Consider the following 21,990-nt stretch of genomic DNA (forward strand, 5'->3'; position numbering starts at 1 on the left):
GGAGAGATGATCGCCTTGGTGCCACCAGTCCTGGCCCAAGACCTTGCCCTAGCCTCCTGGACTCTTTGGTAAGATTCCTGAGCATTCTTCCTCGCCATATCTGCAAAAGAAACAATTAGCAAAAACAACAAGTCGGCAAATCTCAAGTCGGCAGATACAAGTCGGAAATAAGAAATATATATACATATATATATAAAAGCTACCTAGTTGCAACCGAACAAAAGTCGGCGATCCCTGGAGAAATTTTCTAGTATCCAAGTATGGGGCCCTCCCCCACACTTCTCGGAAAAACCCCACAATGGCCGCCTCCACCTCGTCTAGGTTGTCCAGACCGTATTTCTCACAGGGGGAGGCCTCCAACCAATAGAGGGAAAAGCGAGGGGAAGAATTCTCATCCAAGAAAAAGGGGTGGTGACCCTCTACAGCTTGAACTTTGAAAAAATAATTTTTGAAGTCGTGGAAGGATTCGTCAAAAAGGGTGAAAATTCTCCGACCTTGTATGGCTCGGAAAGACACCCTTTGCTGCTTGTTATTTAGCCCACTGAAGGGCTTAGTCATGTGGAAAAGATAGAAGAAAATCCTCAAAGAGGTCAGAAAGTCCAAAGCGTGACTAATAAATTGGTAAATTTTCAGAAAACCCCAAGAATTGGGGTGAAGTTGGGTAGGGGCAACTCGACAGTGGCGTAAAACAGCCATTTCAAATTCAGAAAACGGAAGAAAAACACCCAAACAGGTAATCATGCTCTCATACATATAGAAAAAATGAGGGACCTCCTCGGAATCCCTCCCAAAACAAACCCGGTCTTCCAGACCCGGGGCCACCAACTCATACTTGGGCTCATCCTCCTGAGAAGTACAAATGCGGTGATGAGTGCGAAGATGGGTGATGAACTCGACATCAGCCAAGGGTTCCTCCCCCAGGACCGTAACATCAACCCATTAAACAAGAACTTCTACAGAAGACATTTTTTCTAAAAATACGATGAAAACCTACAAAGGAAAAAGAAAAAGAATAAAAAATGAGAGTCCCTAAAGGGACACGGAACTCAACAGAAGGCTACAACGTCACCTCTCCCTCTCCAAAGAAAATAAAAAAGCATGCAAGCAAAAGCAATTAACAAAAGGAGAGAAAAAAGAACCAACCTTTGCCGGAAAAAGGTAGGAGAAGATAAAAGCCTTCAACGAAAGAAGTCCCACAAACTGATATGAAAATGCTCCACGAACGGATGAAAGGGAAAATTTGAAAAATCGAAGAAACGAAACAACGAAAGAAGGGGAAAGCACTTATAAGTACGTTAAGGGCATAAAGGTAAAAAGGGAAGCGGTCATGAATGCACCGTTACCAAGGTAATTAATACCCACTCAAAACCCCTAACGGACGCGACGTTTGATTAGACGTAACTGTAAAAATCAAAAGTCACGAAAATAATCACGTCGGTTCCCTCGCAAGTCGGTTACAACTCCGAGTAGAATACTCGAACCCAAATCTTAAAAAGAAATTGGGCTCGAGTAGGGGCACTGTTCATACCCTGGCCCAACGATGAGGCCCAGGTCCCAACAAAAGGCCCAATCCAGGAGGATTGAGCCTCGCCTTGAACCGACCTCCTCCCTATGAAGTCGGTTCCTATCACGACCAATCCTAAAGAAGTCGGGGACGATGATTAACTGACAGATAATCACTCATTCAAATGAGTAACTGCCCCTAAAATCTCTCTACCCACTTCCAGGAGCCATATCTCAACTTCCCTAAGATAAAGGGACGGTTATCCACCTTAAAAGGTGGAACTACTTCAGCGGTGGTTATTGGATCACCACTATAAATACCCTGACACTCCTCAGGTATCTCTAAGTCCCAATACTCTCTAGACCTGCTCACACTCTTGCTAACTTAGGCATCGGAGTGTCTTTGCAGGTACCACCCCCTTCTCCTCATATGAACAAGTCGGACGGAGGCCCTCGAGGTGCAGACCCACTCGAAGGCTTCCTCTTTCAAACGATTGGGCCAACCAACACCATCCAATCCATTAATCTCCGGTTACCCACCGTAACAATAACAATATGTTTAAAATAGGATTTTAAATTAATTCTTTGTGCTCGAATCAATTTCATCATAAATTTTAAAACCCTAAATCTCTTAGATTGAGAATCATCTTTGTTCTATTCTTTTCTTTGTCTAAGAATTCTCGGATATGGAAATCAAATTCGCATTGTTGTTGAATAATGATGGACAATAGAGAGAGAAGTCAAGAAAGTTCAGGTAAAAACTACTCAAGTGGAAGAAACCAAAAAGCAAGCAATTAGCATTTTCTCTTTTTATTTGTTTAGGGTGATATTTAACTGTATATTATATTATTACAGTTACGCTAGAAAGTCATCATATTTATAAGTATTAATTAGTTATCATTAATATTTTTAATAATATAAAATTATATTTAATAATATAAAATTATACATTTTTTTTCAATTAAATACTAACTAAATTTTAATAAAAATGTTTGGTGAGTTTCTTATATTATTATTCTTAATTTAATATTTTGAACATTTAATATTCCTATTTTACCCCTATCACTTCTCTCAAACTCAAACCTAATATCATCTGTTATGGATTTTATCGCAGTCACTTCATTGTCTCTATCCATCCATCTTCATCCCGGTCAGCGCCTTCCACCGCCCCTTCGCCGGCGGCAACAGCCTTTTCTCGCGCCAATATGATCACTTACATCGTTTCTCTCTAGATCATCACCCACGTGGCAGTGGCATGAGCGTGGTGGTGAGGGACTAACGTGCACACTGGAGTAACGTCACCGTGGATCCTCCATCTAAGAGCTGGAGCATCCACACCAGATCCGAAATAATCGCCAAGTACCAAATCCTGGAGCGCGTTGGCGCCGGAGCTTACGCCGACGTGTACCGCGGCCGACGCCTCTCCGACGATCTAATCGTCGCACTCAAAGAAATCCACGATTACCAGTCCGCGTTTCGCGAAATTGATGCGCTTCAGATTCTCCAGGGTTCTCCAAACGTCGTCGTTTTGCACGAGTACTTTTGGCGCGAAGATGAGGACGCTGTGCTCGTGCTCGAGTACCTAAGGACGGATCTCGCAACCGTTATTGATGACGCGAAGAAGAAGAAGAATGGACTCCCCGTTGGGGAGATTAAGCGGTGGATGATGCAGATCCTATGCGGTGTTGACTCGTGTCACCGGAACATGATCGTGCATCGGGATTTGAAGCCCGGTAATCTGTTGATCGGAGATGATGGAATTCTCAAGTTGGCAGATTTTGGACAGGTAGTTAATTCCGTTTACTTTTTGTTTATCAGCTTAATTACTGATTATGATATCTGATTACAATTGTTTTTAGTATTACTAGATTCGATTAAGCCTCTAAGAAATGATAAATGATATGAAATTTATGAGGGACAAATTTTCTCTGTAAAGGAATGCTGAGGGTGAATTTATGTCACACAATTTGCATGTTTAGGGATTTCAAGTGCAATAAAAGATGATAAATGATAAGAAATTTGTAGTCTAGTCTCAATTAAGTTAATTGTCTTTATTACTACATATTTTTTCAGTATAGGGAAGGTTTCATGAAATTTTGATTCACTGTGTTTTCAGGCAAGGATACTTGGGGAGCCAGGATTTGATACTTCTGAGGAGAACCCACAAGCTTATGAACATGATGGTTCTTCACTCCAAGCAGGGTCTGGAAATCAAGAGCAGGGAACTGTCCTTCGCGAAGAATATTTTAGAGTCTTGGATGAACTGAAAACAAAGAGATCTGCAGATGACATTGATAAGGATACAAACATTCCTGATGGAAATACCTCCTGTCTTGCAACGTGCACAACAAGTGATATAGATGATGACCCTTTGAAATCCAGCTTTACTTATGAAGCAAGGGAGGACGAAGGAGAAGAATCGGGTTGTCTCACGTCGTGCGTTGGAACTCGTTGGTTTAGGGCTCCTGAGCTCCTTTATGGATCCACAAACTATGGTTTAGAAATTGATCTATGGTCTTTGGGATGTATATTTGCAGAGCTCTTTACACTGGAGCCCTTATTTCCTGGAACAGCCGATATTGATCAGCTTAGTAGGATTATTAATGTTTTGGGCAACCTCGACGAGAAAGCATGGCCAGGTTGTTCCAAACTTCCCGATTATGGAATAATCTCATTTAGTAAGGTGGAAAACCCTCCTGGGCTTGAAGCTTGCCTGCCCAATCGCTCCCTCGACGAAGTGTCTCTAGTAAAAAAGCTGGTTTGTTATGATCCGGCCAAGAGAGCTACAGCAACGGAGCTACTCCATGACAAGTACTTTAATGAAGAACCTCTTCCTGTTCCGGTTTCAGAGTTGCATGTTCCTTTGAACAGAAAGGGAGAAGATGAAAACTCTCCGTGGCATGATTACAATTACATGGGTTCTGATTCTGACCTGGAGGACTTTGGCCCTGTGAATATCACAAAAACTGGTACTGGTTTCTCCATCCAGTTTCCATGAACTAAAGAATTTATGGTACATTGTATTCTTCAGATTGCCTCTGCCATATGTGTTGTTCAACTGGTATTTTATTTGCTGAATGTCACCTGGCAAATCTGTGGTGAGAAATTGATATGAATTTTTTTTACCCCCTGGATAATCTCTGCTAGGGATATATTATTGAAAAGTAAGCATAATGAATTGTTTTACAAATGTAACCTTACTTTATGTATTAGAGATTTAGGACATCAATTAAAGACTGAATTTCTGTATGATTGGACTGGGCTTGTATTATTAAATGTCTTCAAGTGGTTAGTAACGTAGTGTAGAGAATAGAGGTTGAAAATGTGACCTTTGTTCATCACCATCTGCATCTAAATTGCCACAGCTCATTCCAGTACAAGTTTGAGCCTACCACTATAGTGAAGTCATTCCATAAGTAATCTGCAACTGACTTGCAATTATCAAGCATCATGATCTTAACAAGTTCTAATCTGACTGCTCAAAGAATTGCATCAACTATGCAATGATTTAGCTGGTTGTTACTTGCTTGGAAAATTACAGTTGTCAAAAGATTTAGATTTTGACAATATTGTCTTAAAAGATACAACAACAATAAAGCCGTACATAGATCAAATGAACGCTATTAATCTCTATAAATTGTCTCATGTATCAAGTGCTAATTCGTTAATGGAGTTGTGTACGTGGCATATTAGCTATTGACATGGAATACCATTTCTCTAGTGAAAAAAGAAAAAATATTATTTGTACATGTGAATAGATATTTCACACTCTTTCTCCCATTCTATCACATTTAAGTTTAATAATCATTTCAATTATTTGCTTATTAAATGTTTCAACTATTTATTATAGAATTAAAATATTAGAGACCCGTACTAGCTATTAGCTGGGTTGTGCAAAAAGTCTTAAATCTTCATCAAGTTGCAATTTTACTTTGTTGCATCTCTCGGAATTAAAAACACAGAAGAGTAACCTTCAAGGCAGGTACCACTTAGAGTCAATGTCATCATATTTTAACCTCACACTATCCATTATTGTTATTAATAATGATATGCATTGATATCATATGATGATGATCCTACTTTAAATTATATAGTTAATTAATTTCCATAAAGACTAGTTTCGGTTGATCACCCTTTTGCTATTTGAATATTGTGTTTCAACCTTCAAAGAAGATTATAGAAATGAAGTAAATATCTCGCTTATATGCCTTTTATTATTGTTGAATACCTCGCAAGCATTATTGCAATATTGCTCTCTCTTCCTTACATTCTGAGAATCCAATCACTCACTGATTCATTTGCTGTTGTTGTGATCTGTATCATATCATGGCTGAAGCACTTCTTGTTGGAGCTTTAGTTTCTGGCTTCGCCAATGTTGTTCTTGACAGGCTCATTTAACCTGAGTTTGTCAACTTGGTGGTGGGCAGGAAGCTGGACCGGAAGTTGGTTGAGAGGCTCAAGACTGCTCTCTTGGCTGCTGAAGCTCTGGTTGCTGACGCTGAGCAGAAGCAGTTTGGAAACGATCGTGTAAGGAAATGGTTTGATAGTCTCAGGGATGCTCTCTACACTGCTGATGACTTGCTGGACTGTGTCTTCATCAAAACTGAAATTCGCAACAAGGTACGCACTCATCTTCCTAGCTTCCTTAACTTGTCTGATAGGAAGATGGTGACTAAGATAGAAGAGGTGGTTAAAACAATAGAAGATCTTGAGAAACTCAAAGATACCCTTGGTCTTGAAAAGATTCCAACGAGTAGCTCCTCATGGAGACCTCCATCCACTTCTCTTGTAAAGGGGAATGTGTACGGCAGGGATGGTGATCAACAGGCACTAATCAAGATGCTCAATGACAACAATGATCATAACTTGTCCGTCAGCTCTATTGTTGGTATGGGTGGGGTTGGTAAAACTACTTTAGCACAATGGCTGTTCAACAATAAGGATTTGATGGACGGGGTTGATCTGAAAGCATGGATTTGTGTTTCTGAAAATTTTGATGTTGTTGAGACTACTAAGAATGTTATAAAGGGGATCTCTTCAGGTGTTTGTAGTCTTGACAGCTTTGATTTACTTCAACAACATTTGAAGGAAAAACTGTCAGAAAAGAAGTTCTTCATTGTTTTGGACGATGTTTGGAGTGAAGATGTTGACAAGTGGAATAGTTTTGTCACCCCTTTTCAACATGGGAGAAAAGGAAGCACTATTCTTCTAACTACCTGCAAGGAAAATGTTGGTCGAATAGTCCAACACTATAACTCTTACACTCTCAAGGAACTGTCAGACGATTATTGTTGGTCTATTTTTGCGGACAATGCATCCTTTCCTGAATCAAATGGGAGCTCGGAACTGGAAGAAATAGGTAGAAAGATTGTCAAGAGGTGTGATGGTTTGCCATTAGCTGCAGAAACACTTGGATGCTTGCTGCGCTCAGAGCGTCGTGTTGAAGAATGGAATAAAATACTATCAAATGACATTTGGGAATTTCCTATGCCAAATAGTAAAATTTTTCCTGCATTGTTAATAAGTTACTATCATCTTCCTGAACATTCAAAACGCTGCTTTGTTTATTGTTTGTTGTATCCCAAAGATTATCAATTTGATAAAGATGAATTAATCTTGCTATGGATGGCTGAAAATCTTTAACGACCTCCAAAGAGGGGGGAGACTTTAGAAGGAGTTGCTCAAGAGTGTTTTGATGATTTGGTTTCAAGACTATTTTTCAAGCAGGGCGAGGACTATTTTAGGAAGTATTTTGTGATGCATGATCTCATGCATGACTTGGGAACTTCTCTTGCTGGAAATCTTTATTGTAAGTTCTCAGAAGAACTTAGTGAAAAGGAAGAGATGAGTATTCTAACTCGTCATTTGTCATACGGTGATTCAATCCCTGAGAAAATATGCTCCTCTAATAAAATAGAATCTTTGAGGACATTGTTGTATCTTGAACATGGAGCTTATGCCAGGAAAGGACTTGCAACGTTACCAGGTGACATATTGTCAAAGAATAAATATTTGAGAGTTTTGTCCTTTGGTAGACTCAATATATTTCCTGATTCAATAGATAAATTGATCCAATTGCGCTATTTGGATCTCTCTTGGAGTGATATTGTGGTATTGCCCGAGTCATTGTGCAAGTTGTGTAATTTACAAACATTAAAGCTAGAATATTGTTTTAAGCTGACTATGCTGGCCAATGGCATGTATAAGCTTGTGAATTTGCGGCATCTTGATATAAGGGGTACTCCTCTGAAAGAAATGCCAAAAGGAATGGGCAAATTAAAACAGTTGCACATTTTAAGCAAGTTTGTGGTGGGAAAGCAAGAAGACAATGGAATGGAAGAGTTAGGAGGGCTTTTAAATAAATCTTCATGGATCACTTGAGATTGAGAAATTGGAGAATGTGGTTGATGCCAATCAGGCAAGGAGTGCAAGGATAATAGATAAGAAGCACATTGATGAGTTATTGTTGAAATGGTCTCTGTCTTCAGGTGATGATATGGTTTCAAACACACATACTGATGAACAAGATATACTCCACGGCTTGCAACCACACACAGGCTTGAAAAAGTTTATTGTTGATATATACAAAGGTAAAATATTTCCAGACTGGATTGGGCATTCCTTGTACCAAAACATGACAAGTGTATCTCTACAATATTGCTGGAATTGCTGCGTGCTGCCTTCACTTGGACAGCTGCCATCTCTCAAGTCCCTGAGCATCAAAAGATTTGATCAACTGAAGAGCATTGTCAAGGAGTTTTACAAGAATGAAGGCCGTCAACATTCTTCGCCAATTGCACCGTTTCCCTCACTGGAGAGATTGGTATTTGATGACATGTCATGTTGGGAGGAGTGGAGCTTACCTGACTCAGAAGCCTTTCCTCAGCTTAAGAGTCTTCAAATAACAGCATGTCGAATGTTAAAGGGAGATATGGTTAATCATGTATTAATGAGGATAGTTTCTTCCTCATCGGATGTTTCCAAAGTGCGCCAACTGAATATACAAGATGGTGAAAGATGGAGTAAAAAGATGAGACTTGATGGGGATAGGTTATCAATTAGTGGATTTGAATCTGTGGTGGAGTGTGCATTTAAGGCAAGGATCATCCACCATCTAAATTCCCTCCAAGAAATATATATCTCTTGGTCTGAGTCTGTTGTATCCTTGGGGGGCAATTGTTTACCCAAATCTTTGCAAAAACTCACAATCTTTCATTGCCACCGCATTGAATTACTCCAGCAACAACAGAAGTATGATTTGGTAGATCTACAAATATATGAAAGCTGTGATTCACTGACCTCATTGTCGTTGGATGCCTTTCCTACTCTCATGAATCTCCAGATAAAAGAGAGTTCAAATCTGGAATCAGTGTCAACGTCAGAGCCACCACACGCTTCTCTTCAACGTCTCACCATCTTTAACTGCTCCCAATTAGTGTCTTTTCCCCAAGAAGGACTGGCTACACCCAACTTGACTCATCTCGATGTTAGCAAGTGCTCGAAGTTGGAGGCATTGCCACCTGGCATAAATACTCTTCTCCCAAACTTAGAGTCTCTCGACATACAAGGTTGCCCAAACATTTGTAGGTGGCCAGAGGGTGGTTTGCCGGCTAACCTGAAAGAGCTAAGTGTGAGAGAATGCGAGGAACAAGTGAGGGGTCTATCATGGTTGGGCAACTTGGACAACCTCATTCATCTCACCATCTCAGGTCGTGGCAGTGGGAGCATAATAAAGTCATACCCAGAGGTGGGTTCGCTGCCTCACCTTCCTTCCCTTACCACTCTTGAGATATGCTGGTTCAAGAATCTGGAGACATTGGAGTGCAACGAGCTTCTCCACCTCACCTCCCTTCAGCAATTGCACATTTCAAGCTGTTGGAAGCTGGAGAATATGGCAGGAGAAAAGCTGCCTCCCTCTCTCTTGCTACTTCGAATTCAATGGTGTTCTTTGCTAGAAGAACACTGCAAGAACAAGCATCAACTAATCTGGCCCAAAATTTCCCACATCCCCACCATTAAATTCGTAGATTTCTGAGCAGGTAATTCGCTAACCTTCATGTTTCTCATGCTACCACAATTAAATTCACACATGCATAAATTTCCTTTTCCTTCAAGTCATTTTTTTTTCTCTTTCTTTAAACAACATTAACCACTTGAACTCATATGCCAACTGCAAAATTTGCATTCTTTTCTTCCACTTATGGGGAAAGCTCTCACTTTGCAGTTGTAGTTAAAGAAATATCCTTTCTTACTCTCAGAAACAGTCTTTGCTATATGTAATACTTGTTAACTCATATGTTTCAAAAGAAAATCACTTTTAAAGAGGATGATAACAATTACCATGAAACAAAAATTGAAACACAAGGAATATCCTTTTTCCATGTATTCCAACATTTGAGATTTGTTTTTAGATGTATTAAACAAATGGATGAATTAAATGTACTTTTTTAATGTTTTTACTATCTTCTGCAGGTGGCTTGTGTACATATCAAGATGTAATCCTATACATTGGCTACATATCTTCATTTAATTCTAAGATCATTTGTGGTGGTAATTAAGCTGGATTAAGGTGTTGGGAACCAGATACCGTGTTTTCTGATTTTGGCTTAATGTTATTGAAAAGCAAGGACATGATGGAGAAAGTTAGAGTAGTGGCACTTATGATTGATGCTTTTGTTGTTGTAGGTATATTTTTCTATTCCTCTAATTTTATTTTTGCTGTTTTCCACAGAGAAAAAGTAAGTGATAGCTTAATTTGTGAAAAGAATTCACAGAGTTGTTGTGTTGCAAGATTCTTGTAGGACAGCATGCATGAGGTGTATAAGCTTTCAAAATAGAAGGATCAAGTTATTGCTGTGTAATCATTTTCAACCATAGATTGAATCATTGGATAAAGTTAATATTATTAGATGCCTATAATAAGCTATTCTAATACCAAGAGTAAATGTTCTGTACATATATTAAGCTGCGGTGGAATTCAAATTATTCAAGAAGTATTGTGATAGAATATTTGATCTTTTGGACTTAATTAAAGAGGTTATTGCCATGTAAAGTGAGTGTATTATGTCTATTGAAATCTTTTTCTTTATAACTTGGTAGTATTATGACCATATATTCATCATGCTTCATAGATTCGGACTCTAATGTTACTTCTTCATCAAGCAATCCCACCGAAATCATCAAGCTTTTTTCCCATCATCCTTCACAAATTCAGTTGTATCTTCATCCTGCACTTCCACTGAAATCTCTTTTAGTGCATAGATGCACGATGAATCTTGTTTTGCTTTCTCATTTTGTTCTTCATTCTTGGAACCACGGTCAGCGCCATCCTTGGCTATAACTCTCTCAGGTAAATTTTCATCTTTTTGGTTCAAATTTATATGCATTGGTGCTTGGTTGTTTAAACTTACTGTAAGCATGATTTATGCACTTATTTGAGATTCTCTTGTATCCTTATTTGATTATAGTGGTACTTTTTTTTGTCTGAATGACCAGTAGTTTTTACCGCTTATATTGAGAGGGTTTTCCACGTTAAAATTTTAGTGTCTTGTCCCTATTTTCTTTCATATTTCTGTTATTCGATTGCTGCCACTATTTTGTGTATTGGTACACCAATTATTCTAACAATCAGCTATTCCAATTGATGAGGTATTTGCCAAATCAATGTTTTCTGTTTCTAAAATTGGGAAGTTTTACCTTTAATATTTGGAATTTGTGTGCTTTTGCAACAGAAAAAGTACTTCTTTTCCCAAAAAAAAAAAACGAAAGAAATTTACACAATTTTATATGGGACACTATTTTTGTATTCATGAGATTTTATATGAATAAATATAATAATTATTACTCAGAGGATTCCTATTTGTTAGGATGTATTTCTTAAGAAGTATCTTGTACAAAAGATTAATCCTGAGACTAGGAACAAACACATGGAACTATAGTTGACAGAAACTGGTACTGGTTTCTCCCCGTGGCATGATTACAATTACATGGGTTCTGATTCTGACCTGGAGGATTATTATTGAAAAGTAAGCATAATGGATTGTTTTACTGATGTAATCTTACTTTATGTATTAGAGATTTAGAGCATCAATTAAAGACTGAATTTCTGTATGATTAGACTGGGCTTGTATTTTAAATGTTTTCAAGTGGTTAGTAACTTACTGATGCTATAGAGGTTGAAAATGTGACCTTTGTTCATCACTATCTGCATCTAAATTGCCACAGCTTATTCCATGTTTTACTTCTTGTAATTAATTGTGTTATGTCGTTAATTTTGTATAGATGGTAATTTCACAATTTTGCAATAGAAAAAATAATTAGAATTTTACATAGGAATAGTATGTCATTTATCATCCAGAGTTATAAAATTTAAATCAATTTTGATATGTCACTAAAGGGACACAACAAAACTTTAATCATTTTAATCAATTACATTAATGCATGTCAATTGAATTAAAAAATAATAGTTAAATGCCATTAACATATACATTAAAACTTTGATAATAAAAATAAAATTACAAATATTCAAAGTATATACTATTTGGTCGACTGTACTCTTTTTAATTAGGGAGCTACTCAAATGAAGATGTAAAAAACATCCTTTTATGAAGATCCTTTGTATAAAAGTGTGATTTATTGATTTGGCCACATTTCAAATAAAAAGGACACTTTTTTAACATATCAAAATCTAACCCTTCAATCCATCATCCAAGGGTCAAAAAGAAAAATTATTACATGAAGGCAATTATAATATCTTCATTGGAGTACCCACCTTTTAATATTACTCTATCTCATAATCTGTCAAACAAAATGCCCAAAGTATTTCTAAACACGGTTCAACATTGGCACGACATCCAATCACTAGTTATTCATTCCAACACAACATCCAATTAGTAGGTATAAATTTTAATATATCGTGATTAATAAAATTTATTTATAATTTTATATATTATTTTTTTATGTTTTCATTCTTTAAGTTAATATCTGAGAAAGATGTTAATTTCACAAAAAATTTGTTGCCGTATATGTTTTTTAAATAATTATATTGAATTATATATAAATGTCTTATACTTTTAAATATTAATTTATACATTATCTAACTAATTCTTAAAAATATAACATTTTTTAATTTATATTATATAATATAATTATTTTAGTTTACTAGACTAAATAAAACATTTATTTATTTTAAAAAATTGAAACGTACTAAATCTAATTTACGGGATTCGTTTGATGATTGATGATTGTGTTTCAACAATCTTTTACGGGATTCCAAAAGGCTTCATATAGCACCTGAACGGAGTAAACGAAAAAAATCTATAACAATCCCAGGCACAAAGACATTAAACATATATAAAATAATTTCAAGATTTATTTCAATACTTTACAACACAATAGAATACTTCACTTTAGCTTTTGTGGTCTGTTCACACAATAAGGTTGTACCTCATTGCAAAATTATAATAGCACTCTGAATATTCGATATTTCTGGTTCTTTTAATCTGTGATTTTAAATTTGAGCATTGAGTATGTTGGAGAACTATGTTCTTTTATAAAATATTCAGTGAATTATTTCTAAATTTTCTTTTGGTTATGTTTAGTTTGACGTTTTACTGTGTTTGTAGGCAAAAGATGCTGGTTCGCTGGGTTCCACCTTCCGAAGGGCCATCAAACTCAATGTGGATGGAAGTTCAAGAAGAAATCCAGGAAGAGCAGAATGTGGCGGCTTGCTCAGAGATCAAGATGGCAACTGTATTGCCGGATTTGTCAGCTATATTGGCTTTGCCGACAGTGTCGAAGCCGAACTAATGGCTATTCGGCATGGTTTGTGGTTGGCATGGCAATCTGGGTACAGAAAGGTGGAATGTGAAAGTGATTGCATGGTGGCTCTGAAGATTATTCATGGCAATGCCGAAGACTTTCCAGAATTCGCACACATTGTCGAAGAAATTCATCAGTTGATGCTTCTTGAGTGGGACGTCACTATCTATCATATCATAAGGGAAGAAAATTCGTGTGCTGATTTTTTGGCAAAGATGGGTTCTTCTTCAAATTATACGTTTTCTCTTATGATCAACCCTCTCCCAGAACTCACTGTTCTTCTTCTTGCCGACTCCAAGAGTGTTCTTTATTCTAGAGTTTAGTTATATGAGGTTATAAAAGTTGTTGAGTTCTTTTTTATTATTCCTTAAATTATGCATGGTTGATGTACTCTTTTTCCTCTATTGGATTTTTTCCCAAGCTCCAGGGGTTTGGTCTATAGAGGTTTTTTAAAGAGGCATAACCTGCATAGGCCAAGTATTCATATAGTCTATACCAATCTCGGTGGAACAATGTACTATTCAGATGTATCATACTCAATTTCAATGAAATTACAAAATTTCTGGAAAAATTATTGAATTCTATATTAACTATTGATAATTGTTAAATTATGTTCATATGCACCAATATAATATCTATTGATACATTGATCAAATCATACACATATATAGCTAAATGTAGTGGATGAAGTATCCCAAAAGTTGAATCGCATTCCGCTAAATGTAGCTGGACACCCTGTTGGACTCCAAGCTCGTGTATCAGAATTCAGAAGTATACTCACTGTTAGAACCTGGATCTCATGATGTTAGAATGGTTGGCATTTATGGTATTGGCGAAATTGGTAAAATAACTATTGTAAAAGCTGTTTCTAACACACTATGTAATCAATTTCGATATGCGAGTTTTCTTGCGAATGTCAGAGAAAATACAAGCCAGTATTAGGCTCTGTTAGGAGTGGTCGAAGCATTTGCCAATGGGAAGTCCGTCCCGCCCCGCCATAAGCTTGCCTCGCCCCGCCTAGTGAGGCGGTCCCAGAATCCTACCCCACTCCGCCTAATGGCGGGCTGGCGGGCCAGCGGACTAAGCCCGCTAAATTTTTTTTTTTTACTTTTAACTATTAAATAATAATATATATAAAGGTATAAAAAAATTCTTCTGTTTTTCACTTTTAACTATTATAATTTTTAAAGGTATAAACAAATTATAATTTTTATATTCACAAATATTAAAGTCTTTGTAATTATAAATATCTAATTAACATAGTTATAAATCAAGTTTTCATCCAAAACATAATTATAAATATTGTTCCCAAAGCAAAATAAACATAATTCAAAACATAATTATAAATATTATCTCTAAAACAAAATAAATATAATCTAAAACACTCAATTTTCATCTGCATTCTCTTGTAAGTTGGGTTGGAGAAAGTTAGATTTTGGCAAAAAATTATAAAAATACCCCTTTCCAAAAAAATACTAAGTCCGGCGGGAAAGCTCGCCAAAACCCGCAGTTTAAGCGGTGCGCGTTAGGCTGGATTTTATTATTTGGCGGTTCCAATTTTCTAGCTCGGCCCGCCTTTTTTAGCGGGTTATGCGGGTCAGCCCGGCGGATTTAAATCCGTTTGCCGCCCCTATCAATCTGTGTTGGATAAATACAAGAGAAGTCCTAATAGGAAAGTTTGGTTGATATTCATGAATCTATTGGATCACTTGATTAACTTGTTTATTTAGGTGTTGAAAGGTGCACTGAGCTGAAGAACTTACCAAGTGTCTTAAAGTTGCCATCTTTAGGATGCATTGCTCTTAATGGTTGTTCTCAACTTGAGAAGTTTCCAGAATTGTTGGGAGAAATGGAAAACTTGAGAATTATTGAGGTGGAAGAGACTGCAATACAAGAATTGCCTTCTTGTATCATCAATTTCAGTAGCCTTGAGGTTTTAGTGCTGAAATGTTGCACAAATCTAAAGGAACTTCCTATAAACATTGATATGTTGCCAAATCTTCAGTTACTTGATATTTCTGGCTGTCCACAACTTCAACTATTTACAAAGAAACTTAGGAGGTTCAGCACACAGAATTGCTCAACTATTCTGTAAAAATTCAGCACCATATTGAATGAATAGTCATCTCTATTCCTTGACCTAATACTTTCATTTCACACCTTGAATGAAACAAACAGCAATGCATTCTTACTTAGTCACAAGTGCTAGAAACAGCAATGTCCACAAACCCATGCATGATTCAAGGAGCAAGGGTTGCTTCTTATGGTTGGGCAATATCATTGAGAGCATGATCATCATTATAATTAGTCCTGTCATTCTGTAAGGACCAGTGAATGAATATCATGCATGATACTACTCTTTTTGCAATTCATTCACTTGGAACCTTTTTGTAGTAGGACTTGTGACGTTGTCTTGTACTATAAGAAACCCCCCATGATTCCATCCTTTTTCAAAATGTAATGTGGTACAAGAATAATGTGGTTATTAACCTGTTAATAACCAATTTTATCATATAAAATCAATTTGGGTAATTAACTAAAATTAAATTTTTGGTTAATCAAAAAGCAAATTTGATTTTTGGATTAACCAAATCATGTACAGTCCTTTACACATTTCATTTTTCCTCATTTCCAAAAGCAACAATCCAAAAAAATTACGAAATGAACAAGGCAAATCTTTTATGCTAGTACCTTCCAAATGAAGCCATTTAAGATTTTTCATTACTTCTAAATTTTTTGAAAAATTCTCAAGGCTTGAATAACCAGATAGAAGGAGTTTTTCCAGTAAGGGCAATTTGATAGCAAGTGAAAAATTTTGTAGCTTATCGCAATCTTCAGCATTCAATATTTTAAGTTTATTTAATAAATCAACTGAACTTTGAACTGTGACTAAATTCTCACAATCTTTAAAAGAGAATTTTTGTAAAGTTTAAAGATTAGACACATCAAATATCTCTTTCAAAAAATTACTGTAATCGAAATTCAATACTTTTAGTTTTATACTCACAAACTTTTGAAAAAAAAAAAAGAAGAGTCAAGCAAATAAACTTTATAAAGTTAATAACATGCAATATCATAAAAATGAATTTAGTACACTTGCCTTGGATAAGCTATCCAACTTGAAAGACACATGGTAGTACTAAGGTAACTTGAGTATGGAGAGATCTTTTGGTTGAAAAGCATATGGAAAATACTCTAATATTCTTAAACTATTTGAAAGATTTTTGGGAGCGCAATAAAACCAACCATTTGTTATATTAAGTGTTTTTAGATTTTGCATCTTTTTAAAAAAATTTTCATCCCATTTTATTTCCCTATCAAATAAGGGAAATTCTAGATACATGATTTTAATGGCACTAGTTCCCTTTAAGATAGAATAAAAATATGAGTTAATTAAAACACGTGTGAAAACAAAGTCTTTAATAAACTTATGTAGAGAAATTCAATTTATTACTTACTTAAATATTTTCTAAAACTTTTACTATGTCTTCACAAAACCATAATCTATCACGCTTTCCAGCTATTTCTGGTGATTTTTCTAGAACAATTTTTTTGCCTATGTCTTCTGTTAAATCATGCATCACACCAATTAATCTTTATGAGAGAATTTTTAACTAACACTCCAATATGATATTTCATACACATCCCATAATGAGCTTGAAATATATCTGTGTAACTTTCATTAATGTATATCCTTTAAAACAATAAGTAATATCTAGAAAAACATTCTGCTCTTCTTTTTCCAAAGCATCAAAGCTCATAAGAAGTATCTTGCATATTTTATTATCAAGAAATTTTCATAGTGATCCAATGCAGATTCCCACTGTTCTAAATATTTTCCAAACAAGTTAGAATCTATTACTTCCAAAGTCAATGAAAGTACAAAAGCATAAGTTACTGTACGTGTTAAAACATTTGCGTACCTTGGGTTAACAATATCTATTTTAAAAGCTTTCCAATTAAGCAAATCTAAGGACTCTTCCTCATTCAAAGCTTGTATCTCATATGTCATTTCAATGCTATGAAGTGTTAGCAAATGTTTGTCCCGTGTTGTAATAAGGATTCTACTGCCACGACCAAACCAATTAGGTTTTCCGGCAATTGCTGTCAACTGCTCAGGATCATCAATATCATCTAGAACTAAAAGAACTTTCTTTTGGCAGAGCCTATGTTGTATTTGTGAAATTCTTTTTTTAACACCTATTAAACTACATTTCAATTCAATTCAATCAATCAACAATCAATAAAATTTCTTCATATTTTCTTTTCCTATTCTTTCACAATTTTATCATGGTATCAGAGCCTTGGTATCCTCTTTGAAGAGGATACATAAGCTATCATCTTTCCAACGAGAAATCACTATGCTTCTTTTTCAATCTCCTCTCACAATGAATAATCAATCTTCCAATTCAGTTCAAGATCCAACCAATCTTTGTTAAAGGCATCCAAGTGAAAATCCTACCCCAGTTTTGGTTACCCCAGTTCTTTACCAGCAATTCCGTCTGTGCCTCCTTTCTTCCGACAGTTTCGTCTGTATTCTGTTTCAGCAGTCATGTTTGCATTTTGTTTCAGCAGTTTAATCTGCATATGTTTTAGCAATTTCATCTGTACTCTTATTGCGTTCCACGCGCCCTCTTTTTTTTATCGCGCTCTATGCGCGCCATTTGAAGTTATTGCGTCATACGCAAGCATTTTTTTGAAGATCGCAGCTCAAGTACAGCATCTCCTTTTATATTTTTGCCGCCGGCAGCTCAAGCTCCTCCGCGCGCATCTTCCTCCGCGTCACCACATCAGACGCGCTTTTCTCAACAATTTCATCGAAACTTATCCAAGCTGTGGATTATTGACATCTTCCATCCATCAGCTTGCGGGGGCTTATTAAACTACATTTCAATTTAATTCAATCAATCAACAATCAATAAAATTTCTTCATCTTTTCTTTTCCTATTCAATTCAACACCTACTATGTGTACTCCCTCCTTCTCTAATATTTTACAAAGAAGATTGTTTTGAAGATGTATTAAACCATACTTATTTAAATTTTCTCTCACGGTTTTAAGAAAGCACACGCCTTCAAAATTGTCAGCAATCAAGTTATAGATGGCAAGAACAAGTGTGTTTTTTCTATTCCACCAATTCCATGAATACCAACCATGTGAACCCCAGCATTAGATTCAACATCTAGAAGTGAAGCGACCTCTAACACCGGGGACTCCAATCCAACTGGATGATCAGCAACAGGCAAAACCGCATGTCATCTAATCCTTTTTGAGATATTTTCCACAATGTTTCCAATAAACTTGTGTTCATATCCATCCCTGCCCAATCAAGACTAGCTCATATACATGTGGTTGCAATGTTGCATAGATACAAAAATGTATAAGTTCTGACCCACATTTCAATTTGAAATATTAGACAAATGAAACAAATTTAAGAAGGTGAGGTACTTGTATTTGAAATGATAGCCTGACAAATTAGCCACTTGATGCAGAGCCTCTTTCCATTTGTCCACCTTGTTGTTCATGTCATCTTTGTATCTCTTTTCATGCTTAGCTATTGCCTCGGAAACTAATGAACACATCGTATGAGAAAGGAGAATGCAGAGCCATGAGAAAGTGATGATTTATGTTTGTTTATAATGAGAATGCAAATTGTCTAAATGCTTGGTCAAACAATATAAAGATGACTTTACATGACGTGCTCTCTGAGTTAAACATTTACTAGAATGAGACCCTCACAGTAAATTAATGATATAATAAAATAAATATTAAAAATGATTATGTTTTGTAGAATTAAATTAAATATGTATAAACTAAAGTTAAATTTAAAATGTGTTATTGTTAGAGTTGTTGCTTTTTTCTTTGTGTCGTAGATTCTTGCGAAGGCATGTTTTTATGAATTATTGAGTTGTATGCATTTTGTATTGTGTTATTTGTTCTATCTTTATATGTATGTTTTTCTTTCAAAAATGTATCTTGAATTTGTATGGTTTTCTTTCTCCTTACTCTCTTGATGTGCATGTAGTTTTCTAATGACATTTACAATAAAAAGAATAAAAATGTGTAAAACTTTTTTTTAAATAAGTTATTTTTAATAAGAATAATTGAAATAGTATAAAGTGAAATTACCTGTTAATATTTTTCTTTGACCCACTCTGTGACAATGTCTCAAGTGATACAAATTCAAAATAGAGTTGGAAAATGTTCAATTTAAAAATACAATTTAAAAATATAATAAATATGTTTGTTTTGTATCTTTTCATCTAATATAATCATTTCTAAGTAAAGAAACTTTTCTTCATTTGTGGGTGTTAATGTTTTGCATAGACGAACCACACGAACTTTGATAAAACAATTGTCTGTTTATTTGGTGATATGATATTGTCCAAAGAATAATATTCTATTGAGTAAGTTTGAAATGTTGTGTAGTGCAAAAATAAATTTCTTGTGATAAGAGACTTATATAAGTAGGTCAATATGAAATTTAAATATTTATAACGTAAAATTTATTATGATTAATAGATTATTATGACATTTGTAATATAGATGTTTATTATATTTAATGAGTTATTTATAAAAATTAATAAATTAATTATTGGGGTTATAAATTTATTGTATTGTTTATAACGGTAAAATATAATAAATATAGGGATATAGATTCTTGTAGGTTACAAATTTGGTTAGATACTATTAATTTTTAATTATTGTTATTGGTAATTATGCAGCCTAATTTGCATATATTTCTATTACTTTCAAAACATCTTTTTTTTTTACTAATGCCATATCAGCAACATCGCTTATTTGGCAAAATATTAGAATCAACCACTTAATTTTTACCGAGTCAACTATTATTTTCAAGTCAGCAGAAAAAAATAATACAAAAATTTGTACTAAAATTTATAACCTACAAAGACATTCAATCCATATCCATATATTTATTATATCTCACCGTTATAAACAACACAATAAATTTATAACTCCAATCATTAATTTGTTAATTTCTATAAATAATTCATTCAATATAATAAACATTCATATTACAAATATAATAATAATATTAATAATTATAATAAATTTTACATTACAAGTATTTAAATTCCATACTATTTCAACTACTTATATAAGTTTCTAATCACTATTCTTTCAAATGACATCAAATTTAGCACAAAAAAATTATTTCTAAACTACATAACATCTCAAAATTACTCAATGGAGCATCATTCTTTAGACAATATCATCAAACAAAAAGACAATTGGTTTCAACTAAAACAAATCCAAAAATCAAATCACCAAATAAAAATGTCACTTTGTACAACTCCAACATCCAAATCTTTTGTACTACAAATTATTTTAAACAAAGTACCTTTCAAATTTAACTTTAGTTTACATATATTTAATTTAATTTTACAAAACATAACCATTTTTAATATTTATTATATACTATTATTAATTTATCGCCCGCGCATTAAGCGAGTCTCATTCTAGTTTGATTATAGTGGTATTTCTTTTTTGGTCTGAATGACCCATGATTTTTACCTCTTATATTGAGAGGATTTTTCGCGTTAAAGTTTTAGTGTCTTGTCCTTATTTTTTTTCATGTTTCTGTTATTGCTGCCACTATTTTGTGTATTGGTACACCAATTATTCTAACAATCAGCTATTCCAATTGATGAGCTATTTGCCAAATCAATGTTTTCTATTTCTAAAATTGGGAAGTTTTACCTTTAACTTTAATATTTGGAATTTGTGTGCTTTTGCAAGGTTTATTAATTTAGATATGTTTCATCTATGTGTGTAACGCATTGTTATGGATTAAGGGGATGCTTTACATAAATGTGGGGCAGTTTTTGAATGTACCATGCAAGAAGAAATCGGAGGGAGAGAGTTGTGTGCAAAAAAAATTGAGGCACCAAATCGAAGGGTTCGAAATGAGAGGAAGAAAAAATTTTTAATTTCACGGTGAACTAATCGGAGGAGCCTCCGATTAGTTGCTCTCCCTAATCGGACCGTCCGAATTCTTCTACCACAACTCTTTTCACTGTCACCACGTGCAGGTCAAGTACCTGTGTATTCCATATCGAGGCAAGACACCAAACTTAACTTCATATTAAAAATAAAAAGCGCTTTTGCAACAGAAAGAGTATTTCTTTTCGAAAAAAAAAAGAAAGAAATTTACACAATTTATATGGGACACTATCTTTGTATTCGTGAGATTTTATACGAATAAATATAATAATTATTACTCAAAAGATTCCTATTTGTTAGGATGTATTTCTTAAGAAGTATCTTGTACAAAAGATTAATCCTGAGGCTAAGAACAAACACATGGAACTATAGTTGACAGAAATTGGTATTGGTTTCTCCCCGTGGCATGATTACAATTACATGGGTTCTGATTCTGACCTGGAGGACTTTGGCCCTGTGAATATCACCTGGCAAATCTGTGATGAGAAATTGATGATTTTTTTACCCCCTAAATAATCTCTGCTAAGGATATATTATTGAAAAGTAAGCATAATGGATTATTTTACTAATGTAATCTTATTTTATGTATTAGAGATTTAGAGCATCAATTAAAGACTGAATTTTTGTATGATTGGACTGGGCTTGTGTTTTAAATGTTTTCAAGTGGTTAGTAACTTACTGATGCTATAGAGGTTGAAAATGT

General features: G+C 35.0%; 1 protein-coding gene and 2 pseudogenes across 4 annotated transcripts; 2 read left to right on the plus strand and 1 right to left on the minus strand.

Moving 5' to 3' along the window:
• The first annotated feature begins 2,516 nt into the window (after positions 1-2,516).
• Positions 2,517-4,752, plus strand: LOC107626750 (cyclin-dependent kinase F-1). Its single transcript, XM_016329654.3, has 2 exons — positions 2,517-3,289; positions 3,620-4,752. Exons 1-2 carry the CDS (start codon positions 3,167-3,169, stop codon positions 4,499-4,501), a joined length of 1,005 nt encoding a protein of 334 aa, XP_016185140.3. The 5' UTR covers positions 2,517-3,166; the 3' UTR covers positions 4,502-4,752.
• Positions 4,753-5,709: 957 nt separating this feature from the next.
• LOC107624781 (putative disease resistance protein At3g14460 pseudogene) lies at positions 5,710-13,894 on the plus strand (annotated as a pseudogene). Of its 3 annotated transcripts, none has more exons than XR_015905171.1 (4): positions 5,710-9,542; positions 9,976-10,188; positions 10,635-10,852; positions 13,128-13,894. The product of XR_015905171.1 is annotated as a putative disease resistance protein At3g14460 pseudogene, transcript variant X2 (transcript). The 3 variants fall into 3 exon arrangements; XR_015905172.1 differs by lacking the exon at positions 13,128-13,894 and adding an exon at positions 11,370-11,672 and having other exon boundaries at positions 5,840-9,542; XR_015905170.1 differs by lacking the exons at positions 10,635-10,852; positions 13,128-13,894 and having other exon boundaries at positions 5,713-9,542; positions 9,976-10,109.
• A 1,983-nt stretch (positions 13,895-15,877) lies between these two features.
• LOC148572978 (TMV resistance protein N-like) lies at positions 15,878-18,904 on the minus strand (annotated as a pseudogene).
• Positions 18,905-21,990: the final 3,086 nt, after the last annotated feature.

Source organism: Arachis ipaensis, chromosome B2 (assembly GCF_059453495.1).
Source record: "Arachis ipaensis isolate K30076 ecotype BB chromosome B2, ASM5945349v1, whole genome shotgun sequence".
In the NCBI taxonomy this organism is placed as follows: domain Eukaryota; kingdom Viridiplantae; phylum Streptophyta; class Magnoliopsida; order Fabales; family Fabaceae; genus Arachis; species Arachis ipaensis.